Source organism: Erigeron canadensis, chromosome 6, assembly GCF_010389155.1.
Source record: "Erigeron canadensis isolate Cc75 chromosome 6, C_canadensis_v1, whole genome shotgun sequence".
Taxonomy (NCBI): Eukaryota; Viridiplantae; Streptophyta; class Magnoliopsida; order Asterales; family Asteraceae; genus Erigeron; species Erigeron canadensis.
Genome location: NC_057766.1, coordinates 32280738 through 32308137, shown reverse-complemented (window position 1 = coordinate 32308137; position 27400 = coordinate 32280738). Strand labels below are relative to the sequence as shown.

Below are 27400 nucleotides of genomic sequence, written 5' to 3'. Positions count from 1 at the left end.
CAATAAAGATTTAACTTATATGAATCTTGATCTATAAAGTTGATTCCTTTTCATCTAATTAGTGGAATCTAGAAATGTAATATGATAAACCCATGATTCTTAGCTGCAAAAAATGGGTTTTTGTTTTTCTGGATGTAGTGATTGATTGTAAGCTGGCTGGTTAATAAACTTTAATGGTGAGATGGATTCAGGGTTTTGGAGTTGGAAGGGTCATTGGAGTAAGAGGAGAGCACCATTCTCTATTTTCTGTGGTTTTTGAGACAACTGTGAATTTCTGTAGCTGATTTTTGTCTCTTGTGGTGTGGACCAGTGGTTTTTGTATTATACACAGGGATATGCTTCGTTCTTCCTTAGCAAAATATTTCTAAAATACACCACCCAAATGCAAGAATAATAAACTAAAGGGGTGTTTGGTATAAAAAAAGATTTTATGTTTTTATACGAGTATTTGATAATGTTTTTGGAAAATATGTATATCATTTCTTTTATATAAATAAAATAATATTTCCATGATATCATTATTTTTTAAATAATGCTTACTTGTCATTATTACATTTATTTATATCAACTTTATCTTTTTTACGTTTTTAATTTATGACATCATCATATTTAAAGTTTAAAATATTTTTTATTTGATTTATGATTTATGTCTTTTTTTTAACATAAACCAAATTAATGTAAATTAATATGTAATTATCTAATTTAATTTTTCCTTTTTTTTTATTTATTTTACTCATGATACTAAACTTTCCTTCTTTAAATTTATTTCATTTTTATTATTTATGATATCCTTTTCTATAGAAAAAAAAACATTAGTTCTAATTTTCTTTTGAAAACTCTAACAGTTTATACAAGATCTTTTAAATTTTCATCATTTAAATAATTTAACCATGATAGATTTTTAAAGTATTCACATATTATGCGGGTTAATAAGCTAATTATATCTAAACTCCTTTATAAAAATTATTTCATCTTCTAAAATTTTTTTACTATCACGATTAAATCAACCTACACCACTTGAAACCGCCACCAACACCAATAGTACTATTACCGACACCACTAGACCGTCTTTCCCACCACTGTCGCTGCATTGCTCAGGTACCATACTCGTATATTCAATATATAATGTGTACTATTTCGAGATTTTGTGTATGGTTGAACTATCTCATAGTTCTTAGATATCGAGGTAACTTAATATCACAAAACTTTTATTAATAAGCCCGGGTTGAACCGGGTTATTAGCTAGTATCTTTTTATATCTACATTTTTATAACAAAAAATCATTTTTTATTAAATATTTTTGTGTTTTACAAAGGTAATAATCAATCCAAAATACTCTTAAAATACCAACATATGTAGCTGGACCAATTAGGTTTTATTTTTTTATAAAATCTTTTATGCTTTTATCACCATCTACTATAATATAAGTGACACATAATATTTATTTGTTTTTTTATTCTAACACTTCTTTATTTTGTGTTCTATATTTTATATTTTAATTTAATCATAAAAATTAAATAAGAAAACTATTTTAATTTTTTAAAAGGAGTTTCTTCAAGACGAAGCCCAAAAGGACCCCATCAATGATGTCACGCCAAAAAGACCCACGGAGAAACTATTGTCACCGTTAACCATGTTTAGAATTCAATCTTACATTTACTTAAACTTTAATATATTTTCTCACATCATCATTCATATTATTTCAAATTCAGGAAAAAAAATACACGTTGTCAATAATAAAATGTTTAATCAAATAAAAAAGCACACACACAGCCAGGTCCAGCATACAAGCAGTCAGGGTAAAAAGCCCAGAGCATCCATCTGATGAGGGACAGGTTATTTTTTAGTTCTGTCAAATATGTGTATATGTAATGTGTATTTTAATAAGAGCATAAAGCATGGTGTCTTGATGCCGATCAAGAATGGTGACTTGGCAGTTGGCACCATCCACTTTTCCATAACTTTTCATTCGGCGCCGAATTCTTGATCGGGGTTCTTCAAGTATACGTCGATGTTTGGCGTTCAACTTTCTTTTTGGACTTTTGTGAAACCCAATCTCAGTGCACATGGGTTATTTGTTTATTTATTTTATATCTTATATAAGATGATGTTTATTTATTATAAAATGATGATGGATTGATGGGTATTTATTCAATAGTAGATAGTGCAAGAGTTTTTTTGGGGTAGAGATATAGATTACATTGAAAAGAATATAGAAGATGGAGATGAAGATCACATATAAATATGGTGTTAATTTTTAAGTCATTTTGCTGGTATTCCAAAATTTATGACATGTTTAAAGTATAACTGTATTTTATATTATTCTTTAATTATTTTTGTGTACATGAAAACTTCTAGGTGCATAACTTATAAATATTAAGGAAATGTGCATAAAAACTTATCTAGGTGGCATTTTATATACTTTTGCATATACATTGTTATTCTTATTATTATTACTCGTATTATTTATACATGATTCTGCATTTATAACTGCTTAAACTATATGAAATGGATAAAGCTGATATAGTGTTGACATTTTGCATAGTTCTGCATTTGAGAAAGTCATGAAATTTGAGAAAGGAAAAAATTAAACTAATAGAAAATACACCCTACTTTATTTCCTTCCACCCTTTAAAGTACACATAGTTTTAATTTGACCCCTTTCTATTTTTGAGTTGATCAAATTAACCCTATTAATATTTAATTATGAAAATTGAATCTTCATATAATGTAATGAAATATCATGAAGACCAACCAATATAACAAACTAATTGTTAAACTATCCATAAATGACTATGAATAACCAGTCAATTCTTTAGCAAAATATTGCAAAACCAATAAAATATACTTACGATATTAAAATACATAAAAATACAGTTAAATAACGCAATTTAAAAAAAATTGTTTTAGACCTTTAAAAATAAGTTTGTTGTTTGTTTATAACCTTAGGAGCATTTTTAAACTGTATCGGTCTGAGCATCAAAAAAGTCAGGCCCAGCTCTGCGCGCGCGTATACACACACACACACATCTATATAATTATTAAAACAGTAGAAAATCGAACGATTTTAAGCCTCTTCTAATTTAAAACCTAGCTCATAACATTGACACATAAGACTTAATCTTAGGTGGCATTTTCTTAAATAATTTGAATTATTAAATCCAAAAGGACTTTAAAACACGCGGACCTAACCCCGCTCCAAAACCAGATCATATTTTTCCCCTCGATTATTTCCTGCTTTTGTGTTAAACCAAATCCTAATCTCCTTTTTGTTTTTTTTTGTTCTGGCGCCATACACAAATACACAATAAGGTATCTGAATCTTTTTTTAACACTTATTTCTCTTAATCTCCCTGTTAAAATTCTTTCAATTCAATTATTAGTGTTCTCATTCTCATGGCAAAAAGTTTTCAATCATAATTTTTCTTCGATTGTATAATAACCACAATTATTCAATTATAATTTGTAGGATTTCCGCATTAGTTGTTTTTTAGGTTTTTTTTTTCCTGCTGAATTTTTGGATGTATTTTTTTCTTTATTGATGATACATAGACATTTCATGGTTGCTATTTATTTCCTTTTTCTGCTTTCAATTCTTAATATTTTCAGTTCAATTATTCAGAGAGTTCAGATTGGCATTATGAAAGAAAATTGTGATACTGAATAGTCATAACTCTTGGTAGCGTGGAATGTGGATGAAATTATGATTCTTCATATTTTGAATGGATGGGTTGATCTATTGATGAGTATTTTGATGTGTGTGTTTTTTTCAGTTGCTTCTCTTTTCTCTTTGGTAATGAAAAAATATCTGAAATATTGATGTACATAACTAATTGCTTATTGCAAATCAGGAGTGAAGGTTGAAGATTTTGGTCTTGCAAGGGAAGAAACTGTTACAGAGATGAGATGGCACAACTCCTTCTTCTTTCTCTGTGCAGAATCCGCATAAAGGCTTGCTTCTTTTCCGGGCTAGTTCGCAAAACCGTCACTCCCGTGGCTCACTTGGAAAACGTTCGTACGAAGATCGTTGGATGGCACCTCAGGTATGTTGTTAGCATGGCGAATTCATCTCTTGCTCTCTAATTCCGTTGTTAACTATCTGTATGCTTTTCTTAGCATCGAGTAATTTGTTTATAAAACGACTAAATATAATCATCATCCTTTTAGATCGAGGTTGCAAAATAGGCTGGTAGGGTCGAGTTGGAAATGGGTTTGAGTTAAAGAACACCATTCAAAAAAACAAATCAGGTCGAGTTGAAACAAATTTGTTTTATTTTATTTATAAATTTCAACCGAAACAAAAAATTGAAGGCAAAAAAGTTGTGTTGATTTCCATGAAGTTCAGGCGTAACTTATGTACATTTTAACTAAATATCAACCATTCTTATAATAAGTATTGAAAACTAATAACAAACCTTTGAGATGTGATTCATGTTTGTTTGTAATCTTTCTTGATTGGAAGTACAAAAACCTTTCGGTTTTCTTGCTTAGTTATGTTGAAGTTTTGGTTATTTTTCATTAGCATAGCATGTGTACATATATATGATTTTTGGTTCAGTTTTCTTATTAGTTATCTCGAGGTTTTGTTTATTTTCCATTAATCATTAGCATATGGATTTACGTAACACATTGTTTGTTTAATAGTATTATTAATTAAGAACTTACTTTCTTTCTACATGGTGGCATTTGTTGCTTAGTGGTGTTGTTATTTTTGGGTGTAGTTGTGAGACAAGAGCAAAGATCGCAGCTGCAATGCGAAAAACATAGGATAGACAGCGTTTCACCCATAGGATCATAATACGTTTTCATCGTGACTGGCTCGATTTAATTCCATAAGCATTGAATCACGAAAGAAAAGGCCCAACCAGGGGTACGAGCCCTTAGGAGCCTTGAACAAAGCAAGAAAATCTTAGAAGCCATTGCAGTCAAATGGTTTTGACGCTGTAAGTTCCTTATAACAGAATTTGGGGCCTTTTTTATTGTGATATTATGATTTTATGGAATAACAATTGTATCTTTTTGTTCATATGTGTATCACATCAATATTGAAATGGCTGAGATAGTCAAAACAGATTTGAGCAAGTAAATACAACTGACCTTATATGAGTGTATGAAGTTGTGCCTTTTGCATTTTTTTTTCAAAAGTTTAAATCAATATAGATATTGCTATTTGCTTAATTTCATTGTTAATTTAAGAATTATTACTTAACTATTTAGAATTAATGATGGGTGTTTATCAAATTGTAATCCTGTGGGTACTTCATGAACTTTGTTTTCAGGTGTTTTAAAATTTGATATTTGTTGATCTTTTTACCTTGTGTTAACCTGTTTGGTGCAGAAGTGCACATGCTCATAAGTTATGGGTTAAGATTACCACATTTAACATGAGTTGTTAATGTTTTTTACCCTCATTTACATAGAGCTGGACGAAGATGTTTCTACAAAATTACATCATTATATATAAATTTTAAAACGACCGTGCATCGCGCGGGTTAAATACCCTAGTATATATATATATATATATAAAAGACATAGATTAAGTAAACTAAACATCATATTAATCGCCAAAAATGATGATGACTTTTATTTATAAATATTGATGACTTCATTTTTTTTCCATTCAAATGTCAATAGTATTACTTTTTATGTCTCCTTGATCATGAAGCATAAAACATCAAGGTTTTTATAGCTAACTATCAATGATTACGTTGTCTAGTGATTATTCACTTAAGATTAATTTTTATTTTTAAATGTTCATCCTCTTTCATTCCGGAAAACACGTTACAATACAATAACAAGTAGCCGAGCCACAAATTTTTATTTATTTATTATTAATTTTTTTTGTCAAATACTTTATTTTCCCAAATATTCAACAGATATCCTTCGCTTAATTCAACAGTATACAAATTATTCCTTTCAATATTAATATTTTGAGAAATGCTAAATACAACTCTAAAGGCTGTATTTAAAGTGCATAAAAAAACTTACCTTCCATATTAAAAGCTCGCCCCGTGATTTTCATAGTAAATATACAAATAATTTATGCACCTTAAACACAACCCTTAGGATTGTATTTAGCAAACCCCTAATATTTTATATCTACTTTTGATTCCGGACTAGCGACGAGGCCCACACAAATTTTGGCGAATACGACCCAACTAATAAAGAGGCCCAAAAGACTCACATAAAGGCCTTATTAGCCATCGAACAATAACGAGCATCATTACAATAAAAAGGGGCATTTTGGGGATTTCTGCTGGTATTCATTCGCCATTTTTTGCAAAATAAAAAACGAATTGCACGGCCTACTCTGCTAATTTCGTGACAAATGGCGGACAAGCTCTTCCTCAATTCCAGATTATTCCTTAATTTCTGAATTATTAGGTAATAATTAGGGTTTGTCCCGCTTACTTAAGTTACGTTTTCTGAGATTATAGAATAGAATGCATGTATCAATATTTCTATATTTTTATATCTAAATAATGTGTGTGTGTATATATATATATATATATATATGATAATGGAGCGAAACGCTAAGTAGGATTTGGTGTAGGTTTACATAGTTATGATGGAGAGTGCTGCCAAACTTATCGTAGATGCATTGCTACAACGATTCGTTCCACTTGCTCGACGTCGAATCGAAACTACTCAATTACTTGTAAGAATCCTTTTACTCCATTATTTATCCCCTTTAGTTAATGATTTGGATCAACTATTATTGTTACTATTATATTATTTACATGAGAAAAGTGAGTATGAGGCTGTATGCACCTAACTTGGGTGAAAAACCCCTCACATACCAATATTTTAATATTTTGAATAAATGTTTGGCCCTCCATGATTTTTATGGTTTAAAAAAGGTATGTGAGCACCCAACTTAGATGCCTAACAGCCTCATATTCCCTTCCCCCTATTTATATATATTTAATTGTAGATTTGTGTTTGAGGTTCTAGTAGAAAGATGTATCACATGTTATTCAAGTCATTTTAGTTCACATGTGAAAGTTACGAAAATTTAAGCTATAACGAAAGAATAGTCGAAAACCGAAGTTAGGTTTTTATTTACACGTGATTGAGTTTGTTTGCGAGTCAGTCCGGTATGTTTTATGACATTTTTTTCACTCTCATTTGAACCTCTGTCACTTTTTACATGTGAATGAACTTAATCACGCATTCACGCGTGTGATATAGCAAAATTTTAAAGTTCTTTCTGTTTTTTGGAATCTCATGAACTCTGCCAGATTTAACTTTTCACTATACATATGATTGCAACGTGCAAACATTGATGCCGACGTGTCTACTTTCTTTAACAATGACTTTGAATTTCAACATGCATGGTGTTGTTTATACTAAAAATAAGAATACTTACAATTTTTTGATGGTTTTCTCATGAATGTTTTATCTCTTGAATTGATGCGTGGGAAAACTACAGGATGGGAAATACATTCGGCCATCAGATCCGGCATATGACCAAGTGTTGGCCTCCTTAGCTTTGGTGGCTCGGCACATGCCTGTACCGCTTTTTGAGGCACTTCTTCGCTGGAGAGACAGGTGGTTTTTTTTCCTTCTGCATATCACGGTTCATCTGTCCACTGTATATTTATGAAAAATCTGATTTTATTATTTTTTTTTCTGCTTTGCAGTGAATCCCCCAAAGGCGCAAATGATACATCTACCTTCCAAAAAAAGGTTTGCTTGATTTACTATTTTTGGGTGGTATTCTTCTTTAAGAAACTTGACAATGCAACACTGTCACTCAGTAGGATTCTTTCTTAGCTCAACATCTAAATTTTTTCCGTATAAGAGTATTATAGTATTCATATTAGAAACCATTCTTGGTATCTTAATGATCTGCACCTTTAGGTGAGATATCGGATGATGTAGTATATTAGGCTGCTTCGACATTGGATATTAGAAACCTGCAGATTATAACGTATGAATGGCTTTTTATTTATGGTCATACTATCTATGGTTTAAGTGACTACCTTGTCTGGTGCTACCTGTATGGAAGTTATTTCTTGTGAATACGATTTCCAGTGACACCTTTTTTAATCTCAGCTTGCAGTGGAATGCATTTTTTGCTCGGCATGTATTCGCTTTGTGCGGTGCTGTCCACCTGAAGGGCTCACAGGTTTGGAAGTTTTATTGTAATCAATCCCTGTAAGTTAAGTTATCATGCTCACACCCACGATATGCTTACTGTAATTGCAGAAAAACTCTGGATTGGGCTTGAACATTTTATATTTGATTGGTTAATCAATGCTGACAGGTAATGTCCATGGTGGCTTCAGAACTTTCCACACATCCTTTACATAGTCCTAGCTAAAAATTCTCAATTGCAGGGTTGTAAGTCAGGTTGAATATCCCTCGTTGACTAATAGGCGCATGCTCCTTTTAGATCTAGTAGCAGAGCTTGTGGGTGCTTTATCACGAATCAGGTTAATGGTACTCTAAAGTTAGTCTTGAAATTGACAGTGATGCATTGCATATGCTTTTCTAGATTGTGTTTTAGTAGTTTGAGAATGTTTTGTATCTCCTCATTAGGTTTACTTCAGTAACTGGAAGGTTTTTTATGGAGCTCAATACACGTCGGATTGATACCAGTGGTGCTCGAATTGAAACCCTTAGTATCATTAACGGGATGCGCCATCTAAGGCTTGGTGTATGTGCCACACACTATTATGCCTTTGAACTATTTTCTCGACAAGAACATACTAAATAATGTATATATATACGTACGTTTGTTGACACATGCCAGGTCAAAACTGAGGGTGGTCTGAATGTGTCTGCATCCTTTGTTTCAAAAGCGAATCCTCTTAGTCATGCTCCCACCAAACGAAAAAGGGAACTTCACCATGCACTTTGCAATATGCTGTCAAATATTTTGGCACAAATCGCAGATGGTGAAAAAGTTCAATGGCCTCCTCCTGGTGTACAACGTGCACTTACTGCTTGGTATGAAGCTATTGGACGGGTACGAATGCAGATCGTTCACTGGGCAGACAAACAGAGCAAACATATACCTGTAAGTAATATGCTTTTTATGTTTTCTCTTGCTTTGATTTATAACTGACCCGCTTCTCATGTCCTTTATTCTTTGTGTTAGGCTGCATGCCCTTTAGTAACTTTGCTTCTCTGTCTTGGCGATCCTCTTGTTTTTCTGGGAAACTTTATTCCTCACACAGAGCAACTGTACAAACATCTCAAGGTAGCTTTACATGCACAAGACTTTCATATCTTCATATTCTTATTGAAGTTGAAATTATTTGTTTTTCAGGACAAGAATAACCGGTTGATGGCTCTGGATTGTCTTCACCGCATTTTAAAATTTTATTTGAGTGTTCATGCGCACTCCCAACCATCAAACCGAGTATGGGACTATCTCGATAGTGTGACAACACAACTTCTTACAATTCTGAGGAAAGGGATGCTTACACAGGATGTCCATCATGATAAACTTGTTCAGTTGTGTGTAACTATAGGAGAACATAACCTTGATTTTTGTATAAACCATTTGATATTGGAAATGCTTAAGCAAGATAGTCCAAGTGAGGTGAAGATTATAGGTCTTCGTGCTTTACTGGGAATTTCAATGTCTCCCACAAGTGAGCATGTTGGCTTGGAAATCTTTCACGGTAATTGATTCTTTTGCCCTATAAAATCTGATTTTGATTTGAGAATTTATTTTGACCTTGCCACGCTCTATTTTGGCAGCTCAGGACTTAGGACACTATGTCCCGAAAGTGAAGATTGCAATCGAGTCTACATTAAGGTCGTGCCATAGAGCTTACAATCTGGCTCTTCTCACTTCTTCAAAAACGATTATAGGTAATTCTTTATGAAAACCAAGATTTCTGCATAAACTTTTTCACTTCTAATGTAGCCAATTTCTTCCAGATGCTATTACCAAAGAAAAATCTCAAGGGTGTCTCTTCCAGTCAGTTTTGAAGTGCATACCTTGCTTGATTAAAGATGTTGGTCGAAATGATAGAATTACCGAGATAATACCTCAGCATGGGATAAGCATCGATCATGGTGTACGTGAGGAAGCGATAAACGTGCTGAATCGTATTATGAAATACCTACCTGATCGTCGGTTTGCAGTCGTGAGAGGTATGGTGAACTTCATTCTACGGCTGCCGGATGAGTACCCACTTCTTATCCAAACATCTTTGGGACACCTTTTAGATCTCATACGTTTATGGAGATCTTGCCTTTCTGGTGAAAATTTTGAACAGGATACTTCAGATTTAAAGCACGTGCAGATGAAACAAAGATTAGGAAAAAATCAATTCAGTTACAAAGAAGCAGTTGAGTTCCATGCTTCAGAGATTGATGCAGTTGGTCTTATCTTTCTTAGTTCTGCTGATTCTCAGATTAGGTTTACTGCCTTGGAATTACTACGATGTGTACGTGCCATTCGCAATGATATACGAAACTTTCAATTGGGTGATACTAAAGATGAAGCTGACCCAATACTTATGGCCGACGTGTTTGAAGAGCATGGAGTGTGTTCTCTTTATAATCTACTATATCTTGCTTTAACCTTTTTTCATGTGAATGCTCAATATTAAAAACCTCGGTATTGACAGGATGACATTGTTCAAAGCTGCTATTGGGATTCCAACCGTCCGTTTGATCTCAGACGGGAATCTGATGTAATACCTCCTGATGCAACACTTGAGACTATGCTTTTCGAATGCCATGATAAGAACAGATGGCCTCAGTGTCTTAGTGAGCTTGTCAAGTATGGTGCACTGCTCTGCCCACATTCTGTTCAAGAAGCAAAGTAATCAAATTTTTCTATGCTGTCTTTATTAATTAAGTTCACTAGTTTGTGTTAATCAAAATTCAGATATTTATCTTCTCAGGCTAGAGATTAGTAAGCGTCTTGCACTCGTGACACCTGTTGAATTGGGGGGAAAGGCGAGTCAAATTCAGGATGCAGACAATAAACTCGATCAGTGGCTCATGTATGCTATGTTTGCTTGTTCTTGTCCATCTGGGAGGGAAGGAGCTGGTGCAGCAGCAACAAGACAACTATTTCAACTTATTATTCCGTCACTAAAATCTGGTTCTGAAACACATGTTGTGAGTTTTACCACAAACTTTATTTTGATGAGAGCTACATATATGATGAAGTGAAAATAATTACAGATTTTCACGGATTATACAACTTAGTAGCTCAAATTCTGTAGAAACGATAGGATTTTTGCGCATCCCCCGTGCTAATAATACTTCTTATTGGATTTCAGCTTGCTGCTACTATGGCTCTTGGGCGCTCGCATCCAGAAGTGTGTGAAATAATGTTCAGTGAGCTGGCATCTTTTATGGATGAAATTTCTTTGGAGACAGAAGGAAAACCGAAATGGAAGGTACAGTTCAGTTTTTCATCGAATCTCACTATCTTTAAAATAAGCGAATACTTAAATATCTTATATGTATTGACACAGATTCATAAATCTCGCCGTGAGGAACTTCGTGTTCATATTGCAAATGTATACAGAACCGTTGCAGAGAACATCTGGCCTGGTATGCTGGCTCGTAAGCCAGTTTTCCGCCTTCATTATTTGAAATATATTGATGAAACAAGTAGATTGATCTCGACAGGATCTTTTGAGAATTTTCAAGAGATGCAAACTCTTCGCTATACACTTGCGTGTATACTAAGATCACTGGCACCTGAGTTTGTTGATGCAAATGCAGAAAAATTTGATCCCAAAACCAGAAAGAGGTTGTTCGATCTTTTTCTCTCTTTTTGTGACGATTCAAGTAATACATTGTCTCAGGATGGCCTAAGTGATTATTGGCGTGAAGTTGAACGCTACAAGTCTAGTCAGCGCAGTCGATCAAAAGAATCCATAGACAAAATTTCCTTTGACAAAGAAGTGTCTGAACAAGTTGAGGCAGTACAATGGGCTTCCATGAATTGTATGGCAGCCTTGTTATATGGTCCATGTTTTGACTTTGATAATGCAAGAAAAATGAGTGGGCGGATTATATATTGGATTAACAGTCTTCTCATCGAGTCTGCACCCCGGGCTCCTTTTGGCTATTCTCCAACCGATCAGAGAGGTCCATTTTGCGTTAAACACATTGGAGCTACTGGACGTGATAAGAGCAGAATTGTTCACCTTCGTGTTTCACTTGCTAAAATAGCTTTAAAGAATCTTATTCTTACCAATCTAGACTTGTTCCCTGCTTGCATTGATCAGGTAAGACATATATTTATTGTATTGGTGTAACTGGTTATGGTTTTGAGTAAAATTTTCCCTTTTCTTGTCAGTGCTACGCTTCTGATGCTGGTGTAGCAGATGGATACTTCAGTGTTTTGGCCGAAGTGTACATGCGTCAAGAGATACCTAAATGTGAAATCCAACGACTCTTGAGTCTGATTCTGTACAAGGTGGTGGACCCGTCCAGACAGGTTCGTGATGATGCTCTACAGATGCTTGAGACACTCTCTATTCGTGAATGGGCTGAAGATAAGATGGATGGGTCAGGAAGTTATCAGACTGCAGTAGTTGGAAACCTTCCTGACTCATACCAACAGTTTCAGTACAAATTATCTTGCAAACTTGCCAAGGATCATCCTGAGCTGAGTCAGCTTCTTTGTGAGGAAATCATGCAGCGGCAGCTGGATGCAGTTGATATAATTGCACAGCATCAAGTTTTAACTTGTATGACTCCATGGATTGAAAATCTCGATTTCTGGAAACTTCAAAACTCAGGGTGGAAGGAAAGATTACTGAAAAGCCTTTACTATGTGACGTGGAGGCATGGTGATCAGTTTCCTGATGAAATTGAGAAGCTTTGGAGAACTATTGCTAGTAAGCCACGTAATATCCGTCCGGTTCTTGATTTCTTGATTACCAAAGGAATTGAAGACTGTGATTCAAATGCATCAGCAGAAATAAGTGGTGCATTTGCTACATATTTCTCGGTTGCTAAACGCGTAAGCTTATATCTAGCTCGAATTTGTCCACAAGGCACGGTTGACCATTTGGTTTACCAATTGGCCCAACGAATGCTTGATGAGAGCCTGGAACCGGTCAGGCCAACACGGAACAAGACTGATCTCACTGGAAATTTTATTTTGGAGTTTTCTCAGGGCCCAACAGCAGCCCGACTTGCATCTGTCTTAGATAAACAGCCTCACATGTCACCCCTTTTGGTTCGTGGATCTGTTGATGGTCTACTTAGAAATACAAGTGGAACCTTAACCTTGAGAACAATCCCGTTAAGAGGCCGGACAACGTCAAGCCCATTAATTCCGGTACCTTCTGAGATAATAACTGGAAGGTCTAGCCGGATCCAAAGTTCAGCAGGAAATTCAAGAAGTCGGCATGTTTCTCAAGACAGTGGGGATTACATCGACACTCCAAGTTCAGTCGAAAGTCAGCATACTGGTAGTGGAACTTTTGGCATCAGTGATAGAGAACTTCACACAGCCTTACATGGGCATCAGCAACAACAGCATTCATTGACCCATGCTGATATAGCATTGATTCTACTTGCAGAAATTGCTTATGAAAATGATGAAGATTTCAGGGAACACTTGCCTTTACTTTTTCATGTCACATTTGTTTCAATGGATAGCTCAGAAGACATCGTATTAGAACACTGCGAATGCTTGCTTGTTAATCTGTTGTATTCTCTTGGTGGGCGTCATCTTGAGCTTTATAATGTTGAAAGCAGTAGTGGAGAAAACCGGCAACAGGTTGTGAGCCTAATTAAGTACGTTCAGTCGAAGCGTGGGAGTATGATGTGGGAAAACGAGGACCCCACTGTCACGGAAATCGAGCTCCAAAGTGCAGCATTACTATCTGCACTGGTTCAGAGCATGGTGGATGCCATCTTTTTCCAAGGTGATCTTCGAGAGACTTGGGGAGCAGAGGCACTCAAATGGGCCTTTGAATGCACATCCAGACACCTGTCATGCCGGTCACATCAGATCTATCGGGCCCTTCGACCCCAAGTCAACCATGATGCATGTGTGTCACTTCTCCAATGCCTTCATAGATGCTTATCAAACCCAGTACCAGCAGTTTTAGGCTTTGTTATGGAGATTCTTTTGACATTGCAAGTGATGGTGGAAAATGTCGCACCTGAGAAGGTGATTCTTTATCCCCATCTTTTCTGGGGATGTGTGGCAATGATGCACACGGACTTTGTTCATGTTTATTGCCAGGTACTTGAACTATTTGCTCGTGTTATCGACCGCTTAACTTTTTCGGAAAGAACCACAGAACACATTCTCCTTTCAAGTATGCCAAGAGACGAGCTCGATCACAGTGCCGTTGACCATGACTTCCAACGGATGGACTCACATTGTTCTGATGACTGCTCACCATCTGGTAGGAAGGTTCCAGTTTTTGAAGGTGTGCAGCCTCTAGTACTTAAGGGACTCATGTCAACTGTGAGCCATGATATCTCCATTGAGGTTCTCTCAAGGCTTACCATACCCTCCTGTGATTTGATCTTTGGGGAACATGAGACACGAATCTTAATGCACATCACGGGTTTGCTTCCCTGGCTCTGTTTGCAATTAGAACCGGAGGTACTTGTGGGCGTAGGCTCCACTTCAACCCTATTACATCAATACCAAAAGGCTTGTTCAGTTACAGCTAATTTAGCAATATGGTGTCAGGAAAAATCGTTAGATGAACTAGCTGCCGTTTTCATGGCCTACTCGCAAGGTAAAATTAAAAGTATTGACAATTTACTTGCTTGTGTGTCACCACTATTATGTAACAAGTGGTTACCAAAGCACTCAATGGTGGCTTTCGGGCATTTGCTTTGCCTTCTAGAAATAGGACCCATGGAGTATCAGCGTGTGATTCTTTTAATACTGAAGCAATTGCTTCAACACATTCCAGTGGATGCTGTTCAGAGTCGACATATGTGTGCATTAATATCCCAGTTGGTCGAAAGCAGTTTGTGTGCGGAGGCATTAAGTGTATTAGAAGCTCTTCTCAATAACTATGGATCTATGGTTGTATCACCTAAATATAAGCCAGCAAACAAAGAAAGCAGCCTTGATGGGATTGACGAGTCATCATCATTCATGGCTTATGGTGGACCATCAACTGAGTCTGGTACTTTGGCCAAGGAAGTGGCTTTGCAGAATACTCGTTTGATCCTTGGGCGTGTGCTTGATAATTGTGTAGTTGGGCGAAGACGGGACTACAAGAGACTGGTACCGTTTGTGAATACCATCGGTAACTCTTAACCTTCACATTATTACTTTCCATAAATCAGTATATAAAGATGGATGAGGACCGAAAACGAAACTACTTGGATGAAAAATTGATTGCATAATTAGTGAGTAGAGATGCATCATCATGCATCTGAACAATTAACTGCTGAAATTGAAAAAGCTGGGAGCTGGATATGCATATAAATGAAGTTAGAAATTTAGAATAGTTCATTTTTGGGTATATAACAGGCCAATTTTGGTTATACTATATGGGGTTTAGAGTCTTTACATTGTCTAGCACAAAAATGTGTTTAATAGTAGCAGGCTAAGCCTGAAATGTGTTTATATGATCCATTCCAAATTGTTGAAATAATGAAATGAAATATAGCAAGAGAAAAGCAATTTTTTTTTTTTTTACACATATATATATATATATATTGAGTTTTGTAATTTTGTCAAATATCCATTTTTTTCTTCTTAGAAAAAGATGATACCGAAGAGAACATATAACATTAATTCGTTTCCTAAATATTTCTCTTAAATTATTATTATTTTTTTTTAAATTCTTCAGTTAAATGCGCTTTTTTAATTTTTCAAGAACAATCTCAGAGCATTATATAAGTTAAACAAACATCTTTAACAAAAGTAATATTTGCCGATACAAGTACAAACATTTTTTTCTATAACAAAAGTATGGATCTAATGATAACTCATGGTAACTTACACGAAAACACAACCGTAACTGTAAAACTGTGAATTCCCAAAATCCAAACTAAAATCTACAACATACTTTTCCTAACTTGTATGTTCTTATTTGGGTAAACAAGTTACTACATCACACATCCCCACAACGTACGACTCTAACTACATTATGAGTGCCGTTGACTCGACGAGATGCCAACTAGCTGGACGTTGGTCATATGTGTTTTCGACAATTGTGGAATTGTACATTATGTTCATTCAATGTTCAAATCTTGTGTGGTGATTACTTAACAATATTGTTTGCATAACTTTTTGGAAACATAGATTAAAGTCACTTAAGCAAAATCTAAAGGTCATTCATGTAAATATAGCTAAAGAAATGGTTCCTCGTCAACAATATGGGTATGAATGAATGATGCCAACAAATTATGTAAATGCGTGAAATGAAATCTTGTAATTACCAAATACCAATTTCCTTAAATTCCATGAATTTCTGATTCATTATTCATTAGGTATGTCGATTCTATATTAGTTTCATTCATGTTTTGTTATTCATTTTCTTCCTAACTTGATGTGTTCCATCTGTATATATATACATAAAACCAAATTGACGACGTTATTTTATCGATCATTTATATCGAACACAAAAAATGTACTGTAATTTATATAATAACGCTATATATCTTTTTTTGAAAGGCAGCTAGCTAGAAAGAATAATTTTGATCTTGGTTTTTATAATGCTTATGCATGTTTTATGTTGTGATTGCATTATATATAGCATAACATGACATTAATAATATGCTCATCTTCTCAATTGAAAATAAGATATAACATTAAAAAGAATACACATCTAATTGGAAATTTGATATGCTACATACAATTGTAATATGAGAAAAATTTGATAAGTGCGTGCTTGACATGTCAACTCTTGCCCTATTCTTCTTTTCTTATTTCAGGGTTAAATTAATTTGTTAATAAGGGCTAAAAATGGATATGCATTTTGGTTATGAGCCATCTTCGGCGGCTGCATCGGTCTACTCTTGTAGGCCAGAATCCGAGTTCAAAACCATGTCCAGAAGGTCTTCATCTGTTGCAGACACATTTCAGGAATTAGAAAGTGTTGGAGAAGTAGTTACACGATTTGAGCTCGATATGGCGTGTGTTTGTGAGAAGCTGGCCAACTTAAACTTACTCTTGATGCATATGGAAACCATAGAGAGTGAATTTGAGTCCCTTGTATCTGATATGAATCCAAAGATGAGTAGTGACCTTGAGTTCAAGGCATTGGAATTCGACTTTTTATCTGGCTTTCTGAATTCCGAGGTCAGTGTATTAGAAACCGAAATATCTAATGTTCAGAATGATGAAAGTAATATGCAGGAGTTTATATCTTCAAGCAAATACTTGGGAGATACTTCCATGGAACAAGAAGATATGTTGCGTGATTCAGAAAAATCATTGAAGCAATCAATGGATCAGCTCTTAGAATTAAAAATGCGTGCAGCCATGTTTGAGAAGAATGTTTCAAGATTTTCTGGAGGAGAAACTCGTACGTAATATTAATCAGTGGCGGATCTTGACCCATTTATTAAATTTAGCAGCTTTTTATATTGATCACTGTATTCAGAACAATGATATGTGTACTCATTTTCCATAATATGTTAATTTTTCAGGTACAACAGACAAGGATGATTCAGTAAGGTCATGCAACAATGATCTTCCTGAACTAAAAGACAAAATGAATGTGCAGACAGTGGAACATCAAAGACATATTTTGAGAATGCTCGAGAAATCGTTAGAAAGAGAAATAGAGTTTGAGAAGAGGGTATCAGAATCAACTCAAATCGAGGAAGCTTTAACGATGAGGTTGCATTCTTCGGAACAAGAAGTTCTTTTAGCCGAAGAAGAAACTATACTCACTTTGGAAAAGCTTTATGAGGCTGATCACACATCCGAGACCCTAATGGGAATCTCCAAAGAATTGTTAAGCACGATCAATACGTTGCAAGTTGATCAGCACAAACATTCAGATTCTAAACATCGAGAAGAAACAGTTGCATTGAAAGAGCGTATTGTTAAGGCAGAGCGACGGGCTGAGAATGCTGAAACGAAATGCAAGTTTTTAACAAATGCTAGTAATGAGATCAAGAGTTCATCTGAACAGAAAGTGGGCATGCTTGAGAAAAAGCTGATGGATACTAAACATAAGCTAAAGCTTAGCAAAAGTCGTAGAAATAGTTTGGAGGATATTGATTCGATGGTGGTGATGATGGTGGAAGTGGGTGGATCAGTTATTGCTGATGATTATTATGCAATTCCTAGATTTCACTAAAATGTATATTTACTCTATAGATATGATGGTGTGGTGCATATATATGCATCTCTATATTAATAGCTTGTGTTACTTCATTGAAAGTTTATTTACTTTGTTCTTTCTTTTGACAACTAGAATACTACAATTAGTTGTGACTACTGACTACAATCCCATATGATTACAACCAATTAGTACTAGGTTATGGGATCATCTAGTCTCATGTCTTTAAGAAAAGGAGTAACCATCTCCAAATCTCCAATGTAGCTTCGCTTCTGAAAGTTTTAGAAAAGTTCCGGGTTCGAACCTCAAGAAGTACATAAAGAATGGTTTTAGGCCATGTATATATATATAGCCGAAGTCTTAACTTTCGCTTTGTAGCTTCAACAAATTACATATTTCTCCATTTAGCCTCTTTGACTAGGGAGGTGATATGAGTATCATTTGACTTATTTACCACAAGTATACATTGTATAATTTGATGTAAAAGTTGTACATATATTATTACCCATTTGACTAAAGAGTCTTAATTTGACTCGAGTTTTTAAAGTCAGTTTAGTTATTCCATACGGATTTAAAAAATCTCCAAGTTACTAGTAAGCGGATACTATAAATTATAAAAAAGTAAGCCTAAGTGATAATATGTCAAAACTTTTATTTCAAACAGACAAGTCTAAGTAAAAATCAATAATACTCGTAATTCATAAAAAGAATTTTTTTCCACAATCAAACCCTTTTTTCCTAGTATCTTTATTTCGAGGACCATTATGTAGAAATAGAAAGGCTAAAGGTAGAAAGTATAAATAATGTGAAGAAACAAATGAAGAGATGACTCATCACACTGTGAAAGTGAAACTAGAATCATCAGATTCAATTTGTAACTGCAGCCAAAACCGACAAAGTTTCTTCCATCAGGTTTCTGATTTAATTCCTCTCTCCCTTGATCTTCTTATAGTTTTGTTATATTTGTGTTTAGTATATTTTTAAACTTAGTAGGAGTTGCAAAGTTAGTACATATAGGGTTTTTCCCATTAATTAATTACCATTATTGATACATACAGTATATTTTTATTATAATTGAGTATAATAGTTATTAATACTTAATGTGGAGTTAGGAAACATAAATAAATTTCCCAGTAACACAATAATGTCAAATATTGTTATATTGTATCTATATGTTATGTGACATGGAATCGGTTATGATGATGGTTAGGAATTAGCAAGTTTTGAATGTTTAATATATACAAAAGGACTTCTGTGTCAAATATATATATATATATATATATGACTGTTCATTCTGCTGTAGCTTGCCCAAATACAAAATCTGGTTTCTGTGGGCGATACATCGAGAGTGAGAAATCGGTCATTGCAGTTCATCGTTTCTTTATTACGGAATTTTTTTTCTTTTTTGTTATGGATTGTTGAGATGAAACAAATTAAAGAGTAGAGTAGGATAAGTGATATAAACTCGTTGCAGGTGACTAGATGTATGCTGTAGAACGTAGATAGTAGCTCGTGATTTTTGAACATTATGTTAGCATACTATCGTTATTCTATATTGGATATGAACTTTTAAAAAAACTAGTGAATAGGTAAAGTTGTCATTTAATTAAAAAGTCGACTGCATTGATTGCATTTTTATTAAACTGTGTGTGTTAGTCCGGTGAACAATTAATTTGGTACGGAGGGAGTATGGTATATATTCGTGTAAGAGTTCTTATGCCACTTACCCCTCTTCTTATCTTTCAGGTTTTGAATTTGAGTTTATAGTTGGACCCTTAAGATGGATGCTGCCACTAATCGTGAAGCATCTTCTCCTCCGTTATCTCTTTATTCTGGTGGGCGAGGGTCAGAACTCAATAAGAGCAGCGTATCCTTACAGACTTCTTCTCGCGGTGATACAATTCTAGACTCGGAAAGTTCTGGAGAGATTGTAGCGAGATATGAACTGGATACAACATGTATTTGTGAGAAGCTGACAAACTTAAACATGCTATCGTTTCAGGTGGAAAGTATGGAAAGTGACTTTGAGGCCTTTCCTTCTGACGTGGAACCTGAGATGGCTATCAAGGCACTAGAATATAACCTTTTATCTGGGTTTTTGGATTCGGAATTGAGTGTGCTAGAGACATGCATATCTGATCTTCAGAGAGAAGAAGTGATTGTAAAGGAGTTTCTATCTTCACGAAAACAGTTAGGGGAGCTCATGGGGATGGAAGACACGTTACATGATTCCGAAAAGTCTTTGGAGCAGTCTCTGGAGCAGGTTTCAGAGCTAAAATCACGATCTGCCAAATTTGACAAAAACTTGTTAAGATTTGCTGGAGATGAAGCCTACACAGAGTCCTCAAACGACAGTGATAATCTAGAACTGAAGGAGAATTTGAAAATGCAGAATGCGGAACATCAGCGACACGTTTTGATGATGCTAGATAAAGCTTTGAAAAGAGAAATAAATTTGGAGCAGAGGGTGACTGAGTTGGGTCAAGTGGAGGAAACTTTGACAATGAGAGTGCGCGTGTTAGAACAAGAAGTTCTCGATGCTGAAGAGCAAGCCGAAACGGCCTTGAAGAAATTTTATGTAGCAGACCACACTTCTGATCTCTTTATGGAGACATCCAGAGAATTAATTAGTAAAATCGAGATGTTACATATTAATCTAATAGGTTCAACTCAACGAGAAGCGGAACTTGAAAAACGTGTTGCAGAATGTGAGAGTCAGCTGGTCAATGAGAAAGCATCTGCAGAACAGATTGTGGTAATGGAAAACTCGATTATAGATCTAAGAGAACAAATAATTGAAGCAGAGAGCAGGCTTGTGAACTCTTCCAAGGATACATATGAAAAAGTGGTTGAACTTGAGACAGAATTGAGTGATGCCAGAGCTAAGCTACAACATGCAGAGGCATTAAATGAAGCTAGCCAAGAGGAAAACCTCATGTTAAAGTCCACTATCAAAGATATGGGTGATGTGATTGAAGACATGAAGAAAAAAACCACACAAGCTGAAATTGATAATGAGAGTATGGAGGACAGATGTATTTTCTTGTCAGAGTCTAATGAAGACTTAAAAAAGGAACTTAGTCTTGCTAAGAGTAGGGTTAAATGCTTACAGGCATCCTTGCATCAAATGGAGGTGACGAAGAAGGAATCTGCTGAAGACATAAGTTTTCGTTCCAAGCTGTTAATGGATATGGCGATGCAGATGGCAATTGAAAGAGAACGCCTCCAAAAACAGGTTTCTGATTTTAATAATTATTTAACATTTCTCCCATGGTTGCGTTGAATAAGTATAATGCAATAGATATAGTCTTGAAAAATATAAGTCCGTTTTATCTTTGTGTTTCAATGAATTTTTGTATGCCCGCAGATATCTTCATTGAAACAGCAGAACAAAATCTTTAAGCATTTAAAGAAAAAAGACGTAAGTCCTGCTGTAAATGCGAGCCATGGTGATAAAGCTAACAACTTCACTACCGAAAGCAAAGAAGCCTTGTCAACCAGTTTTGAGGTAGCTTATTTATTGCTTTCTTGTTGCACCTTTTTTGGTGACCTTTAGCTCAAATTTAATATATACACATCTTATACTATGTTGTGGTTTCAAGACTGCTACTCAAAGGTGTTTGTATTAACAATTCGACTAAAAAAAGCAAATAAGCTTATCTATTGAATGTGTAAGTGGCTTGACTTGGTGTACATTGGGTTACCTGCAAGGCTACAATGCCTGCCTTCGATTAATTGACTGATATTTTTTTGTTTTTGTTCAATATGGGTGCATCTAATCTATGCTACTCATTAATGGTCATTGTTGGCTTTTGGTCAATAATGTGATATGCATAGCATTCATTACTTATACACAGTATTTCAATTTTTCAGCTAGAGAAGGCACATGACGAGACTGTAATGGACTCCCCTGAGGCTGTAAGAAACATTGATGTTAGGGAGATTAGTCGAAAAGTCCTTCTGAAAGTACTTCTCATTCTAATCGTCCCACTACTTGGTATGCTTCTTTATGGAACTCAGGTTCCTTAAGTACAACCAGCACATGGCTTTCAGCATCAGGTTCATCCAAAGTCCCTGGTCAAGAATGTTTCATAGTCTGAGATAAAAGGAAAATGCTTATGTTACATACTATCGAGTCTTGTTGGAAACTTTTGCTGCATTTTTGCAAATTAGCCAGGATCGGGTTCTATTTCATCCAAAAAGCTGAAGCTCCATCACAAGGGCCTGTCTTTTCCATAGTTGAATTCAGATGCAAATTGAAAATCTAATTGCATGAACCATGAAGTGCAAGTAATCATAGCATACTGCTACTAGTTTGTTTGTATAGGTAGGCAGATAAATAGTTCGCTGGGAGAATGTTGTTTTTGAAAACTTTACGGTTTAAACTTGGTTTATGTTAATGTGAGTCCATGTTTTGTATAAACAGGTTTTAAGTTTGTAGTTCTCATTTTAAGGCTTATACCATGTATAAACTTGATTTTGTTCAAAATCAAGTTTGTTAGGCTATTGAATTTTGGTTTGGAAAATGACCGTGTAACATTTGGCGCAACACTTAAAATACTTGTTTTCTATATCTATACTATCTTATAAAGCATTTTGCTCTTTTTTAAAATCTCAAAAGATAATTTGAATTACTTAATTTACCTTATTCTTTATTTACTAATTTAAACATCTCTACCTAATATACCTATAATACTTTTAAATCCTAACCACTCATTTTTTTTTTCTCTCTTCAAATCTGAACCACTCATTTTTTTTTTCTTCTATAAATCATTTTATTTCTCTAATTCATTCAAAAAATTTTATCTCAAAAACTGTATATCGATAAATTCGAGGGCGGAGTTTGTACGGCTAAGACATTTGATTATCACACTATGACTTATCACCTCCTATGACCTATGACCTCCACCATTTCACAGCCGCAACACGGGTGTACTATCTTCTCGTATTTAATAATGGATCAAAGCGGGATTTCTATATTTAATGTAAATGTTCATTTCGATTATTATATTTTTGTTTTGAAAGTTTATTCTTGTGAAGCTTATTAACCGCACCACAAATAACTGAACCACTTTGGTGTTAGATCAAGTGGTTAATTGGGACCCTTTTTAAGGGAACTAGTAGAAAGGATGTTGATTTTGAGATCTAAGATCATTCCTCATAGTTTTGGGCATTTTACTTTTTAGTGTATGAGTATACGTGTTATCACTTCTGTTCTGTAGGGGTGTGCGAGTTCTAACTTTCAGCATACTTTTCACTTTAAATGTCACTATTTGGATATGAATCATTTACATCTAACAAAAATGAAAAGCAATTTTTTATTGAGAAGTGAAACATAGTGTTTTTATCAAGAACTTTTATTAAAATCTATGATTTACATATTTTTTAAGAAAACAAAAATTAAAAGCAATGAGTGCTTTCTCCTAACTAAATGCCTCTTTATAGTTCCAATTTTTGTTTTTCACTTTTTTTTTCTTTTAAATAACGCCCCAATATATTATGCTAAATATATAATGGAATTTGTATATGTGTTTTAAGTAAAATAAAACAAGTATTAAAGTAAAATAAATAAAATAATAGATTTCTGTTCATTATAAATCATCGTGCATCATAAAGATCATCGTGCATCAATTGCTTCGTGAATTTTCGTGCATCAATTTAACCATGATATAAAGGTCAAGATCTTGTCTTATTTGTTATACATTAATATTTTTTTATAATACCTAACCCTTTTGTATATGATAGAAGTATGCAAATTGGTAGCCCAATAAGTCCCCGCCCAATACTTACAAAACAAATCAATCGGAACCCAAAAGGCTGACATTCCCACTTTTTTTGTTTCTATTGTTTCACCAAATGGACCCCACCACGCCACACCAGAAAATCAACTACCTGCCCGCCAGTCCGTCCGGCACCCGATCACCGTCGTCCGTCGCCATTGATACATTCTCAACAATTTAGTTAATTATACTTTCAAAAGGTGTGCTTAGTGATCCATTTGCCATGGCGGTTGTTGTTCGGAGCGGCAGAGGTGGATCTACGTCATCTTCCGCCATTCGAAACTTGTTTTCTTACCGGATTCTCATCTCCGCCATGTTTACACTCCTTTTCTTCGCCACCGCCTCCGTACTTTTCTCTTCTCATCCCCCCGCACATTCCTCCTTCTCCTCTCACACCTCTGTACGTCTCTCTCTTCCTCTCACTCGCACACACAGTAATAATATACATATACATATATAACCTACCTATATATATAAATAAATGTATATGTAAGTATGTATGTATGCAATGTGTATATGCATGTAAATAAAATATTACAAGTATCATGCAGCATTTAATTAATTTGATTGATACATTTTGGTGGAATTTTCTCTATCATGTATGTTTAGGGAAAAGTGTCACTTTTAATTAATTGATAGAGTTACTTTTGTATTTCTTAAGATATAGGAAGAAATTAAAGGAATTGGTTAGCTAGCTAGTGAAGTTAGTTTGACTTTTTTGACTCAGAAAGTGCAAACCACTGGGAGAGCATATATGCATAGGACTTTTCTGGCATTGAAGTCGGACCAGTTAAAGACTAGGTTAGATTTGATACATAAGCAGGCGAGCGATCATATTCTGCTTGTGAATGCGTATGGTGCATATGCTAGGAAGCTTAAGCTCGAGATTTCTAAGCAGCTTAGGATGTTTGAGGAAATGGCACACAACTTTTCTGACTTGAGTATGAAACCGACATATCATGATTCGTTGTTTGAGACTGATGGACCGTTGGATGAGGAAGTGTTGAGGCAGTTTGAGAAAGAGGTTAAGGATAGAGTTAAGGTTGCTAGGTTGATGATTGCTGAGACGAAAGAATCCTATGATAATCAGCTGAAAATTCAGAAGTTAAAAGACACGATTTTTGCAGTTCAAGACTTGTTGATTAAAGCTAAGAAGAATGGTGCATTTGCTAGCTTAATTGCTGCAAAGTCGACCCCGAAGAGTTTGCATTGTCTTGCTATGCGCCTCATGGGAGAACGGATTGAAAATCCTAAAAATTATACTGAAGAGGAGCCAAAACCAGAGTTTGAGGACTCCTCATTTTACCATTATGCGATATTTTCGGATAATGTGATTGCAGTTGCTGTTGTGGTTAACTCAACTGCAATGAATGCTGAAGAGCCCTGGAAACATGTATTCCACATTGTCACGGATAAGATGAATCTGGCTGCTATGAAGGTTTGGTTTAAAATGAACCCCTTAAAAGGGGGTGCTTTTGTGGAGGTCAAAGCAGTTGATGAATTTACTTTTTTGAACCCCACATATGTCCCGGTTCTCAGGCAGTTGGAGTCTGCATCTTTGCAGAAATTCTACTTTGAGAACGAAGCAGAAAATGAAACAAAAGATGCAAATGACATAAACTTTAGGAACCCAAAGTATATGTCAATGTTGAATCACCTAAGGTTTTATTTGCCAGAGATATTCCCAAAGCTGCACCGAATATTGTTTTTAGATGATGACGTAGTAGTTCAAAAAGATTTGACTGCACTGTGGAATATAGACATGGATGGAAAGGTGAATGGGGCGGTTAAGACCTGTTTTGGACCGTTTCATCGTTATGCTCAATATCTGAATTTTTCTCATCCGCTGATTAGAGATAAGTTCAATCCAAAGGCCTGTGCCTGGGCTTTTGGCATGAATATATTCGATCTTGATGCTTGGAGGCGTGAAAGATTAACCGATCAGTACCATTATTGGCAGGATCTAGTATGTTCCCTCCTCCTGATTAGAAATCAAAATATATATGCTTTTAGTATTCTTGTCTATAAAGATAAAAGAGAGTTTTATATGTTCAAAAATGGTTCCTGAAATAAATTTTTACTAATCCATTGTCAGAACGAAGACCGGACTTTATGGCAATTGGGCACTCTCCCACCTGGACTAATCACCTTCTACTCAAGAACAAAATCATTGGACAAGAAATGGCATGTTCTTGGTCTTGGGTACAACCCGAGTATAAGCATGGATGATATCAGTAACGGGGCAGTCATTCATTTCAACGGGAACATGAAACCTTGGCTCGACATTGCCATGAACCAGTATAAGCATCTATGGACCAAATATGTGAATAGATATAATGAGTATGTGCAGATGTGCAACTTTGGTTTATAGACAACGATTAAACAAAGGTATGAACCAAAGCCTCTGTTCATTTTTGGGCACTCTTGTTAAAAGTTCTTTATTCTTTTCACTCTTATGCTCTCAAGTTGATCCAACATGCATGGGTGACATAAAGTTGTTTATATGATTCTTTTGCAGGATTTCTGTAACCCCATGAAATAAATTTCATTATAATTTCTAGATACGTGCAATCGTAAAGTAATGTGGTTTAGTTTTGAACTTTTGCTGTCTTTGACTTGGTATATCATTCAACATTTTTTCCAGTGGCGTTTCACACTTTTTGCATATTCAACGTGTGTACATGCAAAAGAAGATCTAGAAGTTAGCAAAGTCAAAGTTTATTTATCAATACGAACCGTGTAATGTCTTCAATGAAAAAATATGTCAAAGTGACGTACGGCATGTCGACATGAATGTGGACCTTAAAAGTGACCTTATGAAGTCTTTTTCATTTGGTGCAAAACAAAAATCCTAATCGAGTTCCATGCTTTCTAGTCTAGTTTATAAATTAACACTAGTGCTTTGAAACGCTTTTTCTTTGTTAAGTGGACAAATTAAGTAAATGGTAAATTAGTGTAAATAAAAATGAGGTCAAACGTCTCTGTTGTCACACATGTTTTATTTAATATTTGATCCAGACATTTTTATTTTTTTTCCCCAGAGGACAAGCCAAAAAAGTGAGTATCATTATACAAATTCGCCCCTTTAATTGTTTATGCTGTCACTATTTCCCATAATCTTTAATACAATTACTCTTTCAGTTTCACTAAATTTTACCTACTTCTTGTTGTAACTTGGAAGAGAATGTCTCCTTTTGTTACAAAATGGAAATGCATTATTCACAATACACAAACTAATGCTAGTCACTAATTTTTTTTAGCTATAATACACAAAAACTTCAAAAGCTACCAATTGTCTTTTTGAACATTTAAATATTATTTATGTATATTAGATTGTTTACCAATGTATTCTTGTGGTGATTTTCGAACTTTGACTTGATCTTTTGCGTAGATATTACAATGTCT

At 35.0% G+C, this 27400-nt stretch overlaps 3 protein-coding genes across 3 annotated transcripts; all 3 read left to right on the top strand.

Annotated features, from left to right (window-relative positions):
* The first annotated feature begins 6568 nt into the window (after positions 1–6568).
* On the top strand, positions 6569–15592 carry LOC122604722 (protein furry homolog-like). Its single transcript, XM_043777593.1, has 17 exons — positions 6569–6658; positions 7433–7551; positions 7644–7689; positions 8059–8131; positions 8212–8269; positions 8343–8438; positions 8545–8662; positions 8759–9025; positions 9107–9208; positions 9278–9635; positions 9715–9828; positions 9898–10508; positions 10593–10789; positions 10872–11091; positions 11256–11375; positions 11454–12215; positions 12287–15592. Exons 1-17 carry the CDS (start codon positions 6569–6571, stop codon positions 15230–15232), a joined length of 6297 nt encoding a protein of 2098 aa, XP_043633528.1. The 3' UTR covers positions 15233–15592.
* Positions 15593–16878: 1286 nt separating this feature from the next.
* Positions 16879–22741, top strand: LOC122604721 (WPP domain-interacting tail-anchored protein 2-like). The gene is made up of 5 exons (XM_043777591.1): positions 16879–17450; positions 17575–18191; positions 19975–21450; positions 21583–21723; positions 22089–22741. Exons 1-5 carry the CDS (start codon positions 16889–16891, stop codon positions 22242–22244), a joined length of 2952 nt encoding a protein of 983 aa, XP_043633526.1. The 5' UTR covers positions 16879–16888; the 3' UTR covers positions 22245–22741.
* A 1357-nt stretch (positions 22742–24098) lies between these two features.
* Positions 24099–26415, top strand: LOC122605170 (probable galacturonosyltransferase 9). Its single transcript, XM_043778063.1, has 3 exons — positions 24099–24395; positions 24723–25961; positions 26091–26415. The coding sequence occupies exons 1-3, from the start codon at positions 24219–24221 to the stop codon at positions 26364–26366; spliced, it is 1692 nt and encodes a 563-aa protein (XP_043633998.1). The 5' UTR covers positions 24099–24218; the 3' UTR covers positions 26367–26415.
* The last annotated feature ends 985 nt before the right edge of the window (positions 26416–27400 follow it).

Excerpts from the sequence above, each read along its gene's own strand:
- LOC122604722 (XM_043777593.1), top strand. The coding sequence starts at position 6,569 with ATGGAGAGTGCTGCCAAACTTATCGTAGATGCATTGCTACAACGATTC. Across the intron at positions 8,132-8,211 it reads TCCACCTGAAGGGCTCACAG|AAAAACTCTGGATTGGGCTT; the intron begins GTTTGGAAGTTT and ends CTGTAATTGCAG. Across the intron at positions 8,439-8,544 it reads GGTGCTTTATCACGAATCAG|GTTTACTTCAGTAACTGGAA; the intron begins GTTAATGGTACT and ends TCTCCTCATTAG.
- LOC122604721 (XM_043777591.1), top strand. The coding sequence starts at position 16,889 with ATGGATATGCATTTTGGTTATGAGCCATCTTCGGCGGCTGCATCGGTC. Across the intron at positions 17,451-17,574 it reads ATTTTCTGGAGGAGAAACTC|GTACAACAGACAAGGATGAT; the intron begins GTACGTAATATT and ends TTAATTTTTCAG. Across the intron at positions 21,724-22,088 it reads CCTTGTCAACCAGTTTTGAG|CTAGAGAAGGCACATGACGA; the intron begins GTAGCTTATTTA and ends TCAATTTTTCAG.
- LOC122605170 (XM_043778063.1), top strand. The coding sequence starts at position 24,219 with ATGGCGGTTGTTGTTCGGAGCGGCAGAGGTGGATCTACGTCATCTTCC. Across the intron at positions 24,396-24,722 it reads CCTTCTCCTCTCACACCTCT|AAAGTGCAAACCACTGGGAG; the intron begins GTACGTCTCTCT and ends TTTTTGACTCAG. Across the intron at positions 25,962-26,090 it reads ACCATTATTGGCAGGATCTA|AACGAAGACCGGACTTTATG; the intron begins GTATGTTCCCTC and ends ATCCATTGTCAG.